The sequence below is a fragment of the Drosophila sulfurigaster genome, chromosome 2R, assembly GCF_023558435.1.
Source record: "Drosophila sulfurigaster albostrigata strain 15112-1811.04 chromosome 2R, ASM2355843v2, whole genome shotgun sequence".
NCBI classification, from domain to species: Eukaryota; Metazoa; Arthropoda; class Insecta; order Diptera; family Drosophilidae; genus Drosophila; species Drosophila sulfurigaster.
The window spans coordinates 31,543,071-31,562,370 of NC_084882.1; the positions used below are offsets into that span (position 1 = coordinate 31,543,071).

At 35.4% G+C, this 19,300-nt stretch overlaps 1 protein-coding gene and 1 long non-coding RNA gene across 2 annotated transcripts in view; both read right to left on the bottom strand.

Moving 5' to 3' along the window:
• Positions 1–2,669: 2,669 nt before the first annotated feature.
• LOC133837177 (heterogeneous nuclear ribonucleoprotein Q) overlaps positions 2,670–19,300 on the bottom strand; it is a 54,601-nt gene continuing 37,970 nt past the window's right edge. Inside the window, 15 exon segments of the mRNA XM_062267853.1 lie at positions 2,670–2,938; positions 5,213–5,474; positions 7,966–8,255; positions 9,774–9,871; positions 10,333–10,412; positions 10,414–10,440; positions 10,507–10,647; positions 10,712–10,840; positions 10,904–10,993; positions 10,995–11,038; positions 14,394–14,529; positions 15,815–16,056; positions 16,125–16,170; positions 16,172–16,447; positions 16,514–16,632. Coding sequence (XP_062123837.1) covers positions 2,901–2,938; positions 5,213–5,474; positions 7,966–8,255; positions 9,774–9,871; positions 10,333–10,412; positions 10,414–10,440; positions 10,507–10,647; positions 10,712–10,840; positions 10,904–10,993; positions 10,995–11,038; positions 14,394–14,529; positions 15,815–16,056; positions 16,125–16,170; positions 16,172–16,447; positions 16,514–16,632 — 2,018 coding nt within the window. The 3' untranslated portion in view covers positions 2,670–2,900.
• Positions 5,695–7,959, bottom strand: LOC133837181 (uncharacterized). The gene is made up of 2 exons (XR_009893777.1): positions 7,837–7,959; positions 5,695–7,790 (listed from the first exon to the last, which is right to left on the bottom strand). It is a non-coding gene; the product is annotated as an uncharacterized LOC133837181 (long non-coding RNA).

The window sequence follows — 19,300 nt, forward strand, 5'->3', positions numbered from 1 at the left end:
GATGTGTGTGTTTGTGTGTGTGTGTAGTATTTCTTGTTCTTCTTACTAATTCGTTGCTTATCGATAGCAGATCTATAATTTCTGCTCTGTATCTGATGCTGTGTATCTCTGGGTGTATCTTATTATTTGTATTATTTTTTTCTTTTCTTTTCTTGTGCAATTTCTTAGCTCTACTTTGTTTTTGTTTTGTTTTGTTTATTACTCATAATTGATTTCAAGTTACCTAAACTAGTTTTGCAATTAAATCGGAAAGTCTTTGCCAACTTGCACCGTCACATCAGACATTATATAATAATGCCAGCTGTTGCGCATTAATTATTTTTATTAGTTCTCTCACTTCTCATCAACACATCCAAAACTAATTAGTTAATTTTTAAATTTTTGTATTGTTTGTTTTTGTTTTCTTTTTTTTTTATAATTTTCAGTCAATGTTTCTTCATTAAGCTTTGCTTCTGAATTACTTTTTTTTGTTTTCTTCTCAATTTTCATCAATTCTTTTTAGAGCTTTTTTTTCCATTTCGTATTTACAATTGAGGGGGAAATTTTGTTATTGTGTGCAACTCGTTATTAAAGTCCATTGAATTTGCAATTTGATTCATGTTTTATACAAATAGTAGTAAAATTGTTAATATAATTATTAATTTCATTACATTTTTCATTAGGGGCTGTTTTTTATCATGATTCTGAATTTGGTTTACGCTTTCATCTATGTATAAAAAAGTTGATTTTTTTTTTGTTTTGCTTTGCTTAAGTTTTAAAATCAATAAGAGCCTAATTGCAGTATATTGATATAAATATATATATATGTCTATATATAGTTGTAGTTTTTGTTTTTTGTTTTGTTATATATGCTCATTATTGTATCGACTTTCCAAGTTAAAAACGTATGTAATTCTCAAATTTTTAAAAGGGGTTTTACTTTGCTTAAAAATGCTCTAATTACTTTGCTTTTAGGATTACTTTCATTTATGCTTGATTTAAAGAAACTGAAGTGTTTTTTTGTTTGTTTGCTAAAATGCTGCGGCAAGTCTATTATTATATATCTACTGCTTGCTATTCAATATCATTCATTATAGAACATTATTTCTTTCAGATAGATACGAGAGAGATAGAGAGAAGGAGAGAGATAAAGAGTTGCGTGTGCAAAAGCTGTAAAATGATATAGTATTTTTTCTTTTCCTCAATTGCTAAATTGTTTATATAGGAGTTAATTATTGCTTAAGTTTTGTTTGCTACTCTCGTTGCGAGTTTAGAAAAGATGAAAAATAGATAGATACATATATGCTTGCTGTAGTTGTAGTTGTTGTTCTTGTTGGTGTGCTTCCTTAATATCCATGATGTTGTTGGATGATTATTTAAACTGTTGTGTTGTTGTTGTTGTGGTTTTAACTCCATGCCGAAAACGTATCCATATACCACTGTTCACCATTTGTGCCTAAGGGTTGCTGTGGTAGCGGTAAACTGCCCCAACTGCCGCCATTTCCTATCAAACCGCTCTGGTAACGTCGCTTAACATCTGCCGGATTTTGGTGACCTCCATCGAACTTACGTTTACCGACTACTGCAGTAGCTCAAGCACAAGATGAATTTGTAGTTGTTGTTGTTGTTGTGTGTAGTTGTAGTTGTGTGTGTTGTTGTTGTTGTGGTTGTGTGGAGGTGGAACGGTTTTAAAAAGAGAAAAAAGAGAGAGTTAAAATTGTTGTTAATACTACAAATGGAACAGAGATTTTTGGCTATTTTTTTCTTTTGGTTTTTCATTTTTGGTTTCAGCTGGGCTATGGGATATTTTTGTAGTCATTAATTTTTCCTTTTTTTTTTTTTTTTTTTTGTCAATTTTATCAGTTATCATGTGTAAGTTATTGAATTTTAGATTTTGGTAATTGGTTAAAAGACACACACAAATTTGATACGATTTTTATTAGTTAGCTCATATTTTATTTTGTTTCGTTTTTGCGTACAATTGGACAACAAAATATTTGGAAAGTGTCAGTTATTATTTTTGGACATATATAAACACGCCAGGGACTCGTACACAAATGTTATATCGTGTATGCTTGTATGTGTGTGTGGGTGTGTAATATACATGTGTGTGTGTTGGGGTTTGTGTAATGTACATGATATTATCGCATTTTTGTTTTTTTTTGTGTAAACAACATGGAACATTTAAGTGTAGTTAAGTGATTCGAGTGTTGTGTGGGAAAAGTGTTAAATGTATAATGAAAGGGGGTGTTTCTTTTTGGTTGGTGTGGGGAGGATTCTTGACACCGATTCCCACACGACCGATCTTCAAATGGAGCGCTGTATCTTTGCTTTCTAAAGTTGTGTGTCTCGTTTTTCGTTGTCGCCTGTTTTAATCGTCAAAAGAATTTCGAATTTTGCCCTGTTGTTGCTTTTTTTGAAATATGTATTGAACTGATCTGCTCTTCAAATATTGCTGAGGGGGGTTTTGTGTTTTATTTTTCGTTAAGGGTAAATTTAGCAAATATCAAGGCATCGTCAAGACTTGAACTGAGTCAGGCTGTGTTCTTCCTCTTTGCTTTACTTTTGCTGTTGCTGTAATTGTTTTTGTTGCTGCCGTTTGTTCTTGATGTTTGCTCTTGAGATTTTTGTTCTTGTTTGGTGTTTTTGTTTGCGTATTTTGTTTCATTTTTTTTTCAATTGTTTAAAGGGGGGACCGAGTGATCTTGAGTGTGTGTGTTTAGCTAGAGCTCCTCTTGGCTTTCTTTTCGGCACGAGATGATTTGGACTTGCGTGAATGTTTCTTCGACTTGTGTTTTTTAATTTTGCCTGTTGAGGTTGAGTTCGAGTTCGAGGAGGAGGAGCTCTGATGCTTCTTCAGTTTTCGGCTCGGCGAGCGACTCGAGTCGCTGCGCGCTGAGCTGACGACCGAGGAGCTACGCTTAGTTGCCCTCCATGAATGTCTTGAGTGCAGATCCAGCTAGAAACAGATTTTAGTTGCATTTTTTTTGTTTGTTTTTTTGTTTTCATTTCGATAATTTTGAGTGTCGACCGTGGTGAATATTTTTTGTATGAGTGAAAAACAAAGCTTATAATGGACACAAATACAACAAAAATTATGTGGGTGTTCAATATTATAGAAATATATATTGTATATATTATATATATGTATGTAAAAAAGAGTAAAGCGTGTACAAAAAATTGTTTGTAGGAAACAAAAACAAAGCAATGACACGCTTTTGCTGCTGCTGATGGCAAAACAAACGAAGCAAGAGCGTGCAATGCCTAAAGGATCCTTTTTTTATGTCTATACATATAGTGTGTGTGTGTGTTGTGTGTGTGTTTGTATGTGTGTGTGTGTGTGTGGGCATTGTAAACATAATACACGAATCGATTAGTATTTTGTGTGTGTGTGGAATATATAAAAAGAGGTATATATAAAATTTAACAACCAAATAAAAACATATATTTGTATGTGGGTTATGTATTAATATATCGGTATTTTATATATATGGTATATATATATTTTGTATATATTTGGATAGTTAACTAATATATTAATTTGGGTTGGTATTTTATTTTTGATAATTTTCGCTAGATAAAAAACGATTAGCAAAGCATGAACTTACATAATGTTGATTATAGGAGGTGTGTTATTATTATTATTATTATTGTTCATATATACTCGGGGAAACAACAACAAATGACAAAATTTAGAAAAATCATTATTATCATTATTATGAGGCACAAAAATATGTTTTATTTCGCTTTCATTTTCGTTCTTTTGTGCAATCGCAATATTATTATTTTACAAGTTACAATTCTGTAGTTTTTCTTTTCGAGTAACCAAAAATAAAACTGTACAGAAATATTTTTAAAAAAAATTATATACACGTACGTCAAAATTTTGTTGGGTTCGGAGGGGGTTTGGTAATGGAGAAGAGGGGAGGGGAAGAACTTCAACTCTCCACTGATTTTCTCGACTCTATTTGGCGCTGTGTCTACAACAGTATTTTTTGTTCTTTTTGTAGCATTAATTTTGGTTAGTACCGAGATATTTAATGTGGGGGTGTGGTTAGGGGTTAAAGAGGGGGGTTAAAGTGGGTGACTCTTTTTTATTTGTTGTATTGTGATCATTATTAAAATACTAATCGATTCATAGAACGTTTACACAGCACATATTCGGTATATACATACATACACATATATGGTTTACATTTTTGGTATTTTTATCTTTCTGTTATAGTGGCTTTCCATATACATACATAATGTGCGTGTGTCTTGTGTCTGAGTGAGTGTGTGTGTGTGTATGTCTGTGTCTCTGTGTGTGTGTTGTGTGCTGCTTACTGCTTTATTGGCTGGTCGCATGCATATAAAAAACTGTAGCATACATTTGAGCGCAGTTCAAATGATAAATTAATTAAAAAACAGGGCAAAACAGATTGTTGTCTATTATTATTATTATTATTATGAATATTGAAGAGCACAACAAAACACTCTCGACCACAATCCAAAAGCAGCAAGTAGCAAAAAACTACATTAATTATATAGATATTTTTTCGATATTCATATTCATATTATATTTATATATTGTATGTATTTAAACAAAAAAAAAAGAGAGTTAAGCATATTAAATGAAGAAATTAATTAACAATTGAATTGAGACGACTGTAATGTCAAAAGGTCACAACATTTAACACATTTACAAATGCAAAAAAAAAATTAAAGTAGAAGTAGAAATCACACACATACACACGACATTGAAAAAAAATAACGGTAAACCTTATGCGGCTGCTGCTGCTGATGCTATCTCTTTCCACAGCAGAAGAGAGGCGGAGGCGGAGAAGAAGAGGAGCACAAAGGCAACTCCAAAATTCGTTGGATTGCAGGATGTGTGTGTTTTAAAATGTTGTTGTAAGTGTGTGTGTGTGTGATTTGTGTTGTGTGTGTGTGTGTGAGGGAGGGAAACGGGGGTAATATTTTTTGCAGTTGGCTTTTAGCTTATTAATTTATGTGAATTTCTTGTTTGCTTTATAGAATATGCTTGTGTTCGTGTTGCTTTTGTTTGTTTGCTGTTGTTGTTGCTGTTTTGCTGTTGTGGCGCTGCATCGTTCGTTCGTTGTTGTTGTTGTTGACGTTGCTTTAGGATTTTTTTTGTTGTTTGATTTGATTTTTGGATTTTGGATTCATTTTTGTTGGTTGGTTGATTTTGTTTTTTGTTTTTGGTTTTTTTTTTGTTTGTTGTTGAGCTCACCTGGTAAATTTTGTAGCGGCTTGACGTGCTGGGTGCCAGGAGCGTTGGGACGCGTTGGTGCCACCCCACGGACCCCCCCGGTTGCTGCCGGCGCCCCCTGAGCGGTGGCCGCCCCCCGATGAGCCGCCGCCGCCGCCGCCTGTCCCACCGCCGGCGCTGCCGCCGCCTGTGGCGCTTGTTGGGCCCCCAGACGACTGATGCTGCCACGTTGGCCAACGACTCGGCCACGCGGCACTGTGATTCCATGGCCACGTCCAGCCCCCTAATTATCATCATCACCAACATCATCATCATCACCATTCATCATCATCGTCATCATCATCATCATGGCATGCATGCATGTGAGTGTGTGTGTGTGTGTGTCGAGTGTGCATGATTGTTGAGTGTGTGTTTAGTGTGTGCGTGTGTGTGTGTGTCGTTTTTCGATATATTTTCCATAGCGAGAGCGAAGAAGAAGAAGTTTCCACATTTCCATATTCACAGTGTGAGTTTTTCCAGGTTTTTGCGGGATGCGTTGCGTTTTTTTTTTTTTGGTTTTGTTTTGGTTCGATATCGAATTTGTTTGCAGTTTTTGGGTTTTTAACAATTGGAATTTTTGTACATAATAATATATATATAAAATCGTGTGTAGATATATATGGATCGCCAAGATAATTTGTCAAATTTTTGTTGGTCAGAGAAATATACATTTTGGATTTGTTTTTGGAATTTTGAAGTTCAATGCAATTGCGAATTTCGAATTTTGTTTTGCGGAGAGAAAAAGAGTGTTTTTGATGGGCAAAATTTTCAATAACGGGTTTTACGATTTTTGGTTTTTTTTTAGAATCGAAAAGTTTGTCGATAGTTTTTGGTTGATTTTTGGTCGTTGTTTGGTTTTTGGTTGGTTGCATTTTTTTTTTTTGGATTGTTTGGGAGTATTTTTTTTTTTTTGGTGGTAGAGATCATAATTTGTTAGGAATTTTGTTTGGTTTTTTGACGAACATATATATAATTTTTTTTGGTTTTTTTTTGGTTTTGTTGCAAAGTTTTGAAAATTTTTGTTGTTACCGAAAAACAAATGATTTTTTGGTTTGTATATATAAGAGTATATAACAAGAACATATATAAAAAAGAAAAGAAAGAAAAGAAAAATCGAAATAAACGCGTTAGATTCTTGTATTTTACATACAATAATATCTATATGTGGTAAGTATGTATATATTAAGTTATATGCAATGTATTGTTGTTGTATTGTCTGGTTTTGTTTTCGTTTATTTATGTATGAAAAATTACGTCTGATTTGAGAAAAGAATGCTAATATAATATATAGTAGTTGTATAATAAATGTATATGTTTTGTATATTAATTAATTAATTAATTGAGTGCTCGAGATGAGCAACAAATGCAATTTGTACTGCCTCTAATATATGGTATAAATATATATTATGTATGAACAAATCACAGCGCAAGAATTGAATCCAAGTTAACTAACAACTTTTCGTTTCATTTTGGTTTTGTTTTTGTTTTTAGCGTTCTGCTGCTTGCGATTGACACAATATCAAAAATAAAACTCTTTTTGCTAAATTTGTCAATTTGTAGAGTACAACAAATAAAAACATTAAAAATATAAAATAAATAAATAAATATTAAAAGCGTAGAGCGTTTGGGCGTTACTTAAAAGTATGCTATGATATTTTTTTTGTTTAACTAAAAGCAGTTTTTTTTTTCTTACCAACTAAAAACAATGATTGATTTAAAAATATACAATTAACCTAAAAAAAGCGTAGCAGTAAAAAGCACCTTATGCATTAAAGCGTAATTAGAAATAACTAAAGCATAATAATAAAGCGCAGCGTTGTTTTTTTTTCTTTTTTTGATTAAATATAGGTTAATGGCAAAATAAGCGATGCAAAGCGTAAAAATAATAAATTCTCCTTTTCGCAGGTAAATGGCCAAAAGATGCGTGCATTTGTTGTTGTTGTTGTTGAACGTTTTTTGTGGGGTATGAGGATTTGTTTTTGTTGTGCGATTGTTTTTTTAGGGTGCATGTGGTGGGTGGTGTGATGTTGTTGTGCTGCACTTTGTTAGTCGTTGGCAGCAATGTTTTTTTTGGTGTCGTGCATAAAAAAATAAACAAAAGGTTGACACAATTAACAATAAATTTAGACTGAAGCGAATTGAAGCATTAAATTAACAAAAAGCTGAAATAAAAAGTGATTAATTTTCTTTTTTTTTTTTTTGTTGGGCTAGCTGAAGCATAATAATTGTTTCAAAAAATTAAGGCGTCAAATTTATTTGTAGTATTCAAAAGCTACGGATCGACAATAGTACAAATTAGCTACAATAATATAATTCGCATGTGTTTTCTGTGTGGACGTGTGACTGTAACTGTGACTCTGATGTTTCAATGTGACTGGTAAGTGTGACCGACTAGCAGTTACTTTCTTGTTCATGTAACGGGTAAATGCAACTTGGTTGACTGTTTGGTAACTGTGACTGTTGTTGGTAACCGTGATTAGTAACTGTTACTGGTAACAGTGACTACTGTTGGTAACTGTTACTGGTAACTTTGAGTGTTGATGGTAACTGTTACTTGTAACTGTGATTGTTGTTGGTAACTTTACACTAGTAACTGTAACTGCTACTCGTAACTGTGATTGTTGTTGGTAACTGTTACTTGTAACTGTGACTGTAACTGGTAACTGTGACTTTTGTATTCAGTGTGTTGATTGATGTTTGTGTGGTTTTTTGTGTTATTTACGAGGATGACGCACCATAACCACCGTGGAATTGACCGTGCCACTTGCTTGGGCTCTTGATGGACGCTGCGAAGCGTTTACGGAGGTGCCGCCGCCGCCGCCTGCATTGGTAGGCATGGCAACAGCTGTGCTGTTGTTGACGCTGCTGCCGCCGCCACCGCCGGCACCTCCATTGCCGCTCGCATTGTTCGGATAATCGTAATAACTGTAATCGCCCTCATAGAAACGATAGACGTCATCATAGTACGAGTCAGCGCCAAAGCCGGGCCGATAGTCCGAATAGCCAAAATAATCATAATCGTAGTCTAGTTTTGCGGGCGGAAGGAGTTAGGGTTTTGTTTTAGTTAAAAGGAATGACAGAGGGGGGTAAGGTGTGTGTGTGTGTGTGAGTGAGAGGGTGGTATCTGTGTCTGTGTGTGTGTGTAATTCCTAAACTCTTTGCTTCAGTCGAATTGTTTCAATCGAATTGGGCGCGTGCTAAACGCAATTGATGAATTGAAGGGGGTGGGTGGTAAGGAGGAAGAGGGGGACGGGCACACACACATAATGTTGGTTTGGTTTAAAGTAGTATTGAGAGAGATGGCTTTGTTGTTGTTTTGGGTTACTTACCGGTGATAAAACATCAAACAGTATACAGGGTGCTTAACATTCGCTACACAGAGAACACAATTGCAACGTTTAATTATGATATAAACACAGAGCTATGAACAACGTTTAGAGGTTAGAATCTAACACTAGTTTTGTATGTACTGTTATCATTATCAAATTATTATTATTATCATTATCAAAAGTATTATTGTCATTATTATAGTTCAGAGAGCGAGAGAGAGTTTCAGCATTTTGATTTTAAGTTTGGGAAGGAGAGAGAGAGTACGGGAAAAGGAAAATAATTAACGTACAACATTGAAAAAGAATTCGCTGACATGCAAAATAAACAAAAAAAATAAATGGAGAGAGAGCATTATCATATAATAGTAAAAAAGAGAGAGCGAGAAGAGAACTTGCAAATATGAAACATTTAGATATGATCTCAGATATGAAAAGTAAAAGAAATTGAGGTTATGTTTCAATCAAAGTGAGGTTATGTGTGTGCGCATAAATTGGATGCCAATTCTCAAATGTCGAATCTAGCTGGATACTGTTATTTAAGACTAGGTTTTTTGTTTTGGGTGTTGTTGGTTGTGCTAAGGTATGTTGTGTGTGTGTGTGTGTGTAGATGTAATCTGTGTTCGTGTGTGTGTGTGTGTAGGGGGGGACGGGCACGAGCGTACATGTTAGTGGGCAGCGCGCTTACTAACCTTATATATATATAGATATATAAATAACTAACTAAATTATATAGTTGTATATTAGATATGAGAGAGAGAGGTAGAGATAGAGACGATATATAAAACGATAAAAGTGATGAGAGATGAAAAACCGATGATAGAACTTAAACTTGTAAGCTGCAGACCAATTAGTTAGTTGTAGTTGTAGTTGGTATTTGTTTTTAATCATTGTCGAACAGCAACTTTCAGACTTGGGGGTTAGTTTTTCGCTGTGGTAGCTTTAGTAGCAATACATTTAACTAAAAGTTAACGCTAAAACGCATAACCTAACCACGTTTTGACTACATACAAAACAACTACACAATAACATTATCGATTATCAATCGTAATTGTTATCTCCTGATTATTAATCTCGTTCTTGTTCTGTCTCTCATTTTCAGGGAGCCACAGCTCTCGTTATAAAACATATATAGTAGTATATACACAAAAAGATATATATATGATCTTTCTCTTGGTAGGTTGTCACTTATTTTGGGGCATATTTGCCCAACTTACCGTATTCACGGGGCATCGGCGTGCGCAGCGGCATACGCGCCCCTTGTAGACGCATTGGCGTTATGGACATCATGCTGGGATGTGTCGGCGACAGGTTTCTGTATGGAGACAATGTTTCAAATCTTTACAAGGCAACAACACACACAGAGCAATATGAGGATCAAATGTTGTGAGATGATATATATGTTGTTTATGATGGGGAGTTTGATTCAAGTTTAATCGAGAACAAAGAAGTAGAAGTAGTTGGTGTATGGTTTGGTTTGGTTTGGAGGTTGGGGGATCATCCATTGTGATCACGGGCCGATAAAAAGAAAGAAAATATAATAAAAAATACAAATTAATATAAATTGAATTATCGAGATAATGGCGTCTTGAAAAGCAAACAATTTTCTCAATTTTGTTTTTCGAAATGAGCCCAATTTTCGTATGCAACGATTTCAGTTTTAGGATTTTTGAATTTTGCGCCAATTTAATATTTTGTTGTTGTTGTGCTAGACAAGGATCAAGTGTGTATGTGTGAGGTGTATGTAAAATGTAAAAAGTGTTGCGATGAACTTACCCAACGATTGCTGGACGCGCCTGCATCATTTGCATCATGCGTCTTTCGCGTGCGCGCAGAATTTCCTCCTTTTTCTTTTTTGTCCGATGGCGGTTTGGCGAGTGAGACCTGAATGAAAATATTATAATGAATTAATATATATTTAGTTATGGTTAAAATATAAATGAAACCTACCTCAATATTCGAGGCGCCGACCTCCTTGCCATTAAGGCCACGCATAGCTTCGACGGCGCTATCACGATCCTCAAAGTGTATAAAGGCATAGTCTTTAATCTTCTTAACGCGTTCCACTTTGCCATATTGCTCGAATTGTTCCTGTTATAATATAATCGTAATTATTTATATTGAAATTTATTTGTTAATCGTCTATCGTGTTTACCTTTAGTTTTTCCTCTGTTACGTCTTGCGTCAGATTTCGCACGTAAAGCACTTTAACCTTGGACATTGTTTGTTCATCCGGCTCCTCCTGTGGATCGGCCCAGTCGACTATAATATCACATCCCCAAACCTGTTGCAGAAATATATTATTATTATTATTATTGATTATATAATAAATATCAAGTATACTTGCCTTAATTCTACCAGTGCCAAGTCTCCGTTTGGCCAGAGAAGCCGCCTTGTGTGACTCGTATTCGAGAAAGCAGAAGCCGCGATTCTTTTTTCTTGTCATCCGGCGAGCTATAGATGATCACCTCGTAGAGGCCAGCTATATGGTGGTAGTTATATCGTGATTAAGAATCATATTTGGAATAAGTTATGAAATCTCACATTATTTATCTATTAATGCCAGAGAAGAACTCTTTCTGGACTTTGAGAGTAACTCTACTAAAATGATTATGATTAGTTTTTGGTTTTTTTTTTTTTTGTTCACACACACATATAGAGAAATACAACAAAAAAGTATTTGTATTGACAGCATTTAAGTATGTGTAAGTGTAACAGTGTGTGTGTGTGAGAGAGACAGTGTATGTGATAGAGAGAGAGAGAGAGAGATAGTATGTATATGTGGCTATATGTGATGATCTTTAAGAAGAGCGTCAAGAATCGCCGCACTCTATTTTTCTTTTCGTATTTCAAGTTAAATATTATCGATTTTGAAAACCAATGCCAACAAATTCCTGCTTTAGTTACAACTTTTTCAAATATTTTTGAATAAATATAAATGCGCTAAGCTAAACGTATTTTTTTTTTGTGTTTTTGTTTATGAAGAGAGTTGTTCACATAGAGAAAGATACATAATGTATATATTATATATATAAAGAGAGAGAAGGAGAAAGAAGACACACTTAGAACATTAGAAAGTAAACGAAAATGAACTTGAATTCGGAGATTGATTTTTTAAACTAAAAATAATACGCTTATTGTAGAGAGCACACACTGAGCTTTGTTTTTTGATTAACAAAAACAATAATAGGATAGTATACACTGAGAGAAAGACAGATATATGTATATATAAGTAGTATTATATAGCGAGAATTAGAATTTTGTATTCTTCGATCAACAGTTGAGTAGAGAAATAATGGGTGGGGGGAGGAGGGTTACACGTTTACAGAAAGTGTAGTTTCTCCAGTCATTACCACAGTTACAATCGCTTATCGATATCGATGTCGATCATACGATTTTAGTACACGAATTGTTGTTGTTTCTTCAAGTAAAAAAGCTAACCAAATTGGTTGGGGTTTCATTTTTTTTTTTTTTTTTTGTTGGTTGTGTGTGCGCGATTTGGGGTTGTCTTTATAATTAATATATATATAGGTTTTGGATATAAGTAGTATATTATATATATTGTTTATATGTATGATAGAAGACGACTGCGCTAAAAAAAAATAACCAAAAAAAAGTATGAGGCTTTTTTTGTTTGTTTTTCAAAAATATTCAAAAATTGTGTTTCTATATTCTTTTTAAAACTTTTCTTTTTTGCTTTTGGCGAATTGTTTAGCTACAGGTTTTCAATTGGGCACGTTAAACAAATCATAAGTTGAATGTGTTACAATTAATTTTTTGTTGTATTTGCTAGCAGAAAATAGATAGAGAGGAGACAGAGTTTTGAAAGTGGGGTGAAGGGTAGACGACAAAGGTTCTGTTTGTTGTCTGTTTGGGAGAGTAAAACTTCCACAATTTGTGAAATTTGTGGAAATTTTACACGTTAGTTACTTTTTTGTTGTTCGATTTTGAAAGCATTTTAAAAGCGAAAATTGCAAAACAAAAATCCAATTTATACACTCTTTTTTGGTGGCTGTCTGCAAGTATCGCCCCTAAAAAGTTTACCTTGCTTTTCGTTATAACCAATTTTAATTACCAATTCGCTGGGGGGAGTTTCTGTTGGTTGGTTTTTGAGGGGGGGATTTTTATATAGCTGGTTTCATTTGTTTTGTTTTTTTCTTTGTTTTGTTTGGTTTTTGGTTTATTTTTTTGTTTTTGATCACTTACGTGCATGTTTAGAAAATTCCTCAATTAATTCGTCACGATCTCTAGTTTTAGGTATATTGCCGACAAATAGCCGGTGATTGTTAAATGATATCGTAACACCAATCTTTTTGCCTTTCCGAATTTCAAAATCATTTAGCTGCAATTGTTTAAAAGTTCACACAAAACAAAAGAAAATTTTGGTTTGCTATGAAAAAATTTGTATCCATTTGGTATTGCGATTTTTTTTTTTTGACAATTTGGGTTTGGTTTTTTATTTTTTTGGTGGTGGGGTGAAAATTATGGTTTGTATATGTACTGTGAGTGTTTGAGTGGGTGGTGATGTGATTGTGGGTGGGTTTTTATTGTTTTTAAAGTGGTGTTCTGTGTGTTGACTTAAAAAAATTGTAAGATCTAAACTTAGCCTTAGGGTAAGTATAATTCGTTTTAAATTAAGTATTTCACTTTCGAGAGTGCGTGCCAAATAAAAAGGAATTTATAAAATATATATATATTTTTCTTTATGAAATTTGTAGCTATTATTAAATTTGTTGTCGTTCAACTAATAATTGTTTATTTGTACGTGTTTTATTTTTACTACCGAAATGAATTGAATTTTATATATTTGACGCCGAAAAGTCATCCGAAGTTTGCTCTTTCAAAGCCACATCTCATCTTACCTTTTATGGGGAAGCAATATAATTTTTATTTTCGTTTTGCGTTTACCAATTTCAGATGACCTTATAGCGGTTGGGTATTTGTATAATAAAAAAGAAGCCTATATAGTAGATATATAAGTAGTAAATATGCAATGCATAGGGAATTTTGCGATAATTTTAAATAGATTTTTTTATCTTTCCATTTGGTTTTTTTTTGGTTGTTGTACGCAAAGTTAATGACTGGAGATTATATAAACAAGTTAGATAGATTTGAGATAAAAGAAATGTTTTTTGTACCGTTATTTGTAAAAGCGTATGACAAATGACAATGGCGTCTATCTATGGGCTGTGAGTATGGGGGCGTGTCTTGTACGAATGTATGTATGAGTGTGTCTGTCTGTGTGTATTGTGTCTGTGTGCAACCTAAATACAATTTCTTTTTGTTTTGTTTTTATATTTTACATACACATATGATTCATTCGAGCTGGTTAAGTGCATCCATGGTGTTTGTATTTTTTGGTTTTTTGTTTTTCTTTGTGGTTTTCTTGTTTTTTGTTTCATTTGAAAAGAGTCTCGAGTTCGAATTTGAGAAATGAGCACGCTTTTCGATATATATATGTGACATGAATTTGTACTGCATGTGGGGTAAAATGACAAATGGTAATGGGTAAATGGATGTGGATGAAAAGCATAGAGAAATGTTTAAAATAACTTAAAACGTAAACGTAAAACACAATCAAGGAAACCCGAAACAACACCTAACGAAACCTTTCCTGCCTTTTCTCTTCCTGCCTGTTGTAATTAGCCAATTATTGTTTTGAGCCAATTGGATTTTTGTTTACAATTTAATGCCGATTTGTTTTTGTGGGAGCTCAATAAAAAAGTGCGTGAAAGTGGAAAAAAAGAAGACGCAAGTTTTTATATCGCTCCCGATAGTTGGAAATTTTAAATATTTTTTTTTTTGTTGAATAATTTCGTGTTTTTTTTGTAATTTACCTGTAAGTTTACCGAACTCCTCTAAAATTTCATCTTTACCCTTCGACTTGGGTATATTGCCTACGAAAAGGCGCAGGTTCGGTACGCTTATATTTATTTTCAGACACTTGCCGGGTTTTATTTCGTGATTATCGAGCTAGATGTGGGTGGGAGAGGTAAAATGATGGTTTTGTTCGTTTAATACCAATTCAATGTTAATAATAAATAATAAATGAAATCATAAATAATCAAGGTAAATCAACAAATTGGGTCGTAGGGTAGTCTTTTGAAAATAAAGTGGGAAGAAATTAAAAGAAAAAAAGATGTTTTTTTTTTTAACAATTTTGCATTACCAATTTCGAAATGTTTTTGTTGTTTTCGTTTGTGGCGTGGCCGCATTTTGAGATATTATAAAGGTAAAAGGTTTAGTTAGTTAATTTGTTTAATTTTGTTATATTTGGGGTCTATCTTTCATGTTAGTTCAGTTGTTATTGGACATGCTCGACGGCCTGCTTTTCAATAAAACCAGACAATGGAAACGTACCCCTCATAAATATTGTTCATATATAAGTAGTAAAGACATCTACAAGACTACGATTTTATATGGTATGCTAAAGCTAATTAGAAGAAGTACGACTTAAATATATAGGAAAAATAATAATAGGGAAATAAATTAAATAATAGAGAGGATTGCAGTTCAAATTGTTTTTGTTTGGTATCGCAGAGAGAACTCTTTTCAAATTTGCAAATTTCGGTTGGTTGTTATCGCATATCGATATCGATGCTATCGCTTAACGAAATTACAATCTAAAAGACAGGACATGCATACATAACAAGTTACAGAGAAAGAGAGAGCGAGAGATAATATAGAGAACATGTAAGAGCATAAGAGAGAGTGAGAAAGCTAGCTAGCGGTACAGCAAAGTTTTGAGGCAGGACTAAAAAAAAGATTGCTTGAGTTTTCTTTTAGATTTTGGTATTTTTTTGGTATCAAAGCGCCGAATTGATATATTTCTGGTTGGAGTTCTTCGTATGTTGCAGATGTTGTTGAGTTATCATTCGAATTTTGCAGTCGATAAATTGTTTTTTTGCTATCGATTGTAGAATTTGGTGGCAAGCGGCTGTGTTGAGTACCAAAACGTTTATCGAATGGTTACGTACGATTACTTTTACCTACTATACAGAAATTTTGATATATATAGAATATGTTGTGATACAATATATATATATATGGTATATAGTTATAGATAAGTTAACAATACATTTTATAAACATAAAGCGCTTTATGGACGGACGGTGTTTAATTGAGTGTTCATATTTTTCTTTTTTTTGAGGTGGGTCAAGGGATAGTGGATAGAGAGAGATATATAGAGATAGAGGGCGGTGGTAGGGGGGAGATTGTATATATGATGTTTTTGTTTTGTTGTGGTTGGCATAAATACCTGTCGCACAGCATTGACGGCCGCATCGCGATTTGTGAATGTGACAAATGCATAACCACGATTTGTGCCAGTCATCGGATCCATCATGAGTCGAAGGTCCCAAATGACGCCACAGTCCTCGAACAGCGGGATTAGCTCGTCCTCGAACATATCCTTGGGTATCTTGCCGCAAAACACTTCGCAGCCATTGCCGGGCACATTGCCCTCCCAATTGGGCGGAGGACCGCCGTATTTTCGTTGTCCTGTCCAGGAATAAAGATAAGATTATAGAGTAGGAATAATAGAGAAAACTAGAGGAAGGGAGGCGCACCTGTGGTCACGTCCAGTGTGTAGCCGGTACGCTCGAGTATCTTTTTTGATCTTGTCTTCGTCGGGTCCCTTCACCTGTATGGTGCTGGCGGTTGCGGGAACGCCCTGCTGACTGGCGCGACTCTTTTGACGATAGGTCTTCATGACCCCACACAGGTAGGCAGACTTATTTGACACATGCTCCAGATTTGACTCGAGGAACTGACTAAGCACATTCAAGGCACCTTCAACGGGAAACTCCTTGAGCGCGTCCAGGGCGCGCTCATCCAGCTCGGCGTGAGCAAGTTTACCGGTCTTATAGATTTCATCCAGTTTGCCCGCGACCTTAAATCGAAGAATATATATTATAGATATTCTTACAAGAGTATTATAAAAATATATGCTGCTTACCTTCTTGTCCAGACCATATTCCAAGAGCTTGGGATAATCCTCTGTACGTTCGCCATCGCCACGGTCATCGGCTTTCTGGTTAATGTCATCTAATAATTCGCCATTGCCTTCCGCCATTTCTGCAAAAAAAAAAAAAAATGCAATTTAAATTTAATGAGTGCTGCATGTAAAACTTTAAAGCTTTAGAGCTAAGCGAGAGCGCGACATGTAAATCATTCACACATTTCGGAGTTCAATGAACGTCGAACGCGTAGCAAGAAAAATAGCAACAATATAAATATGAGTTGTTGCCCAAGTATTTTTGCACGCATCGCACGCACAAAATGATGAGCAAAGAGAGAGTGTGAGAGAGCAAGTGAGACAACAAAGAGAGCGTAGTAGGTGGGGAGAGAAGAGCCTACAGCAAAAGTTTGCCAAAAAGTTCGTTGACTTCAAACAAAATGCGGCCCACAAAAAGCAATGTGTGAGTGATCAACAGCAGGGTGAGAGAAAGAGAGAGCGACGGAGTCGGCGCACGCACAAATTAAGTGCGTGCGCTAAAAAGAGATAAGGCATCAAGCACAAAAGGTAAACAATAGAAAAGGCGCGTTCGCGAATTGTGCGTATGTCCGAACAACGAATAACGAGTTCCACTGTTCGGCTGCCAACGCGTGCCAACATTAAGCCATGACGTAGTCATCTCATAGACTGTGACGCCGCCCTGTAGTTGTTGTTTGTATGTTTTCTGCTAGTGTGCGGCGTTGTTGTTAATCAGCTGTGTGTGTCATTAGGACGACGACGCATCGTAAAACTGGTTGCCAATAATAATATACACGCATTGTTGTGTGACGCGCAAAGACTGCAAAAGTAGCTTGTGATAACAAAATAACACGATTGCCATAAATATACTATAATCATGCCATTTCTATGGAACCTGGTCTTTCGTGTCAGTGTGCAAGTCAATAATTATACGACAAGTGTGTTACCAAGCCAATATCATCTATGCACCATTATCAGCAATAAAACACACACGCATGTGGGCGTGTTACTATGTATGTGTGTGTGTGTTTGTGTGCGGCAAACAAAACCGAAATACAAAAAGCTGCAAACACACACAAAACGACAAGAACTATGGAACGCGATTATTGCGTAACGTTAAGCAAAAAAAAAATCGTTGATCGCACAGAGAGAGAGTGAGAGCGCACAAAGACAGCGTCGTGAGAGCTAAATGAACTAGCAAGCAAAGAGAGAGCGTCGAAATGCGTGGGGGGTGCAGTTGTTCTATGAGTACAGATATACATGTATGTGTATGTGTTTGTATTCGCTCATAATTCGCGCACAGCACATTGCAAAAATATTTCGATGCTGCCGTTTTTGTTTGTTGCTTGCTTGCTGCTTGCTATAATACAAGCTCTCACCCAGTTTAGCTCTCACTCTACGCTTTGTCAATTTGCTATATTGCCATTTCATTCTCTCTATGCTTTGCCGCTATCGTTCTTTGGCATGACATTGAAATAATTTTTGTGTTCGCATTTTCAGTTGCTGCTGTTTTGTTGTGTATTTTTGCGGTTATGTTACTCACTTGCGCCCCTGGCTAATTGTTGTTGTTGTTGTTGGGGCTTCATCATATCGCAGTCTTTTGCTACAACAGCTGCTGAGGCTGCTGTTGCTGCTGCAGGGGCGACTACAAGCTGAGCGATATTTGCAAGCATCACGATTCGATTTGAAATTTAGCTTTTATTTTTTTGGTAGTTTAGTTATTTTTAATTGAAATTCGCTTTTTGTTTCGGAAAGTAAGTTTTGGCTTCGAATTTTCCGAAATGTTTGACGCACGGCTAATTTTTCACAACTGAGAAAGATGTAATGATTTTTAATGTCACCTCACATTAAATGTCAAAATTTTTCAAAGCCTACTCGATTAAATTGAAGAAGTTTAATCATTGCCTGTCTGGCAACTCTCTAAATTGAAAGTGGCAACTCTGAAGTTGAATGCAACACTGCAAAATTTGAGCATTGTCATTTGCTGTGTGCTCATTTTTATTAAATGGCATTTTTACAGGCTCATGTGTCATGATGTTCTGGTATTTTCATTCAGAGACTTGACTTTAACATTCAATTTGCAAATTTTTTCTGCTCCCTTAATGTTTGTGGATTTTTTTTTTTTTTTTTGTTCGGGGTCGTTCGTTCCTTATCCCTGGGCATCATTTTTAATGCATGTTTGTTGTGGCAACCAGCCGTGTTTGCAGTTTCAGTTTTGGGTTTCCGCCCTCGCCTTTGGGTGCTCAACAAGAACAAGAGACAGAAAAAAAAAAACGAGTAGAAGTGGAAAATATTTGCATGTTGCAATGTGGTAAAGCGGAGGGCGTCGTTTGTTTTTGCAACGCGCGCCTGTGTGCTTGGTAACTACCTCAATAAATTTCATGTTGAAGCAGGCCCGGGATACGTAAACAACAGCAACAGCAACGACGAGCCGCCGCACATATCCTGCATATCCTGCTGCACTTGTGTCGGCGGTTAGTTCCAACTCTATTGCCATGCTATGCGCTTTTTTTTATATATACATATATAAAATTCTCCCCTCTTCTTCTGTGCACCCTTAACCTGCTGGTGGTTGTTGCTGCATTGCTGCTTGTTTGTTGGGTTCTGGGCCAAAGGAGATAATGGCTGGTGAGTGTGTGTGTAAGGTTAGTAAATCAGCGATATGACAAATGCCCTGGCGCAACGACCAATTTAATGCAGCTTTCAATAACACAAACCCACACACTTTCAATACTGACAGTCAGACAAAAGAAAATCAAAATTGCTGAT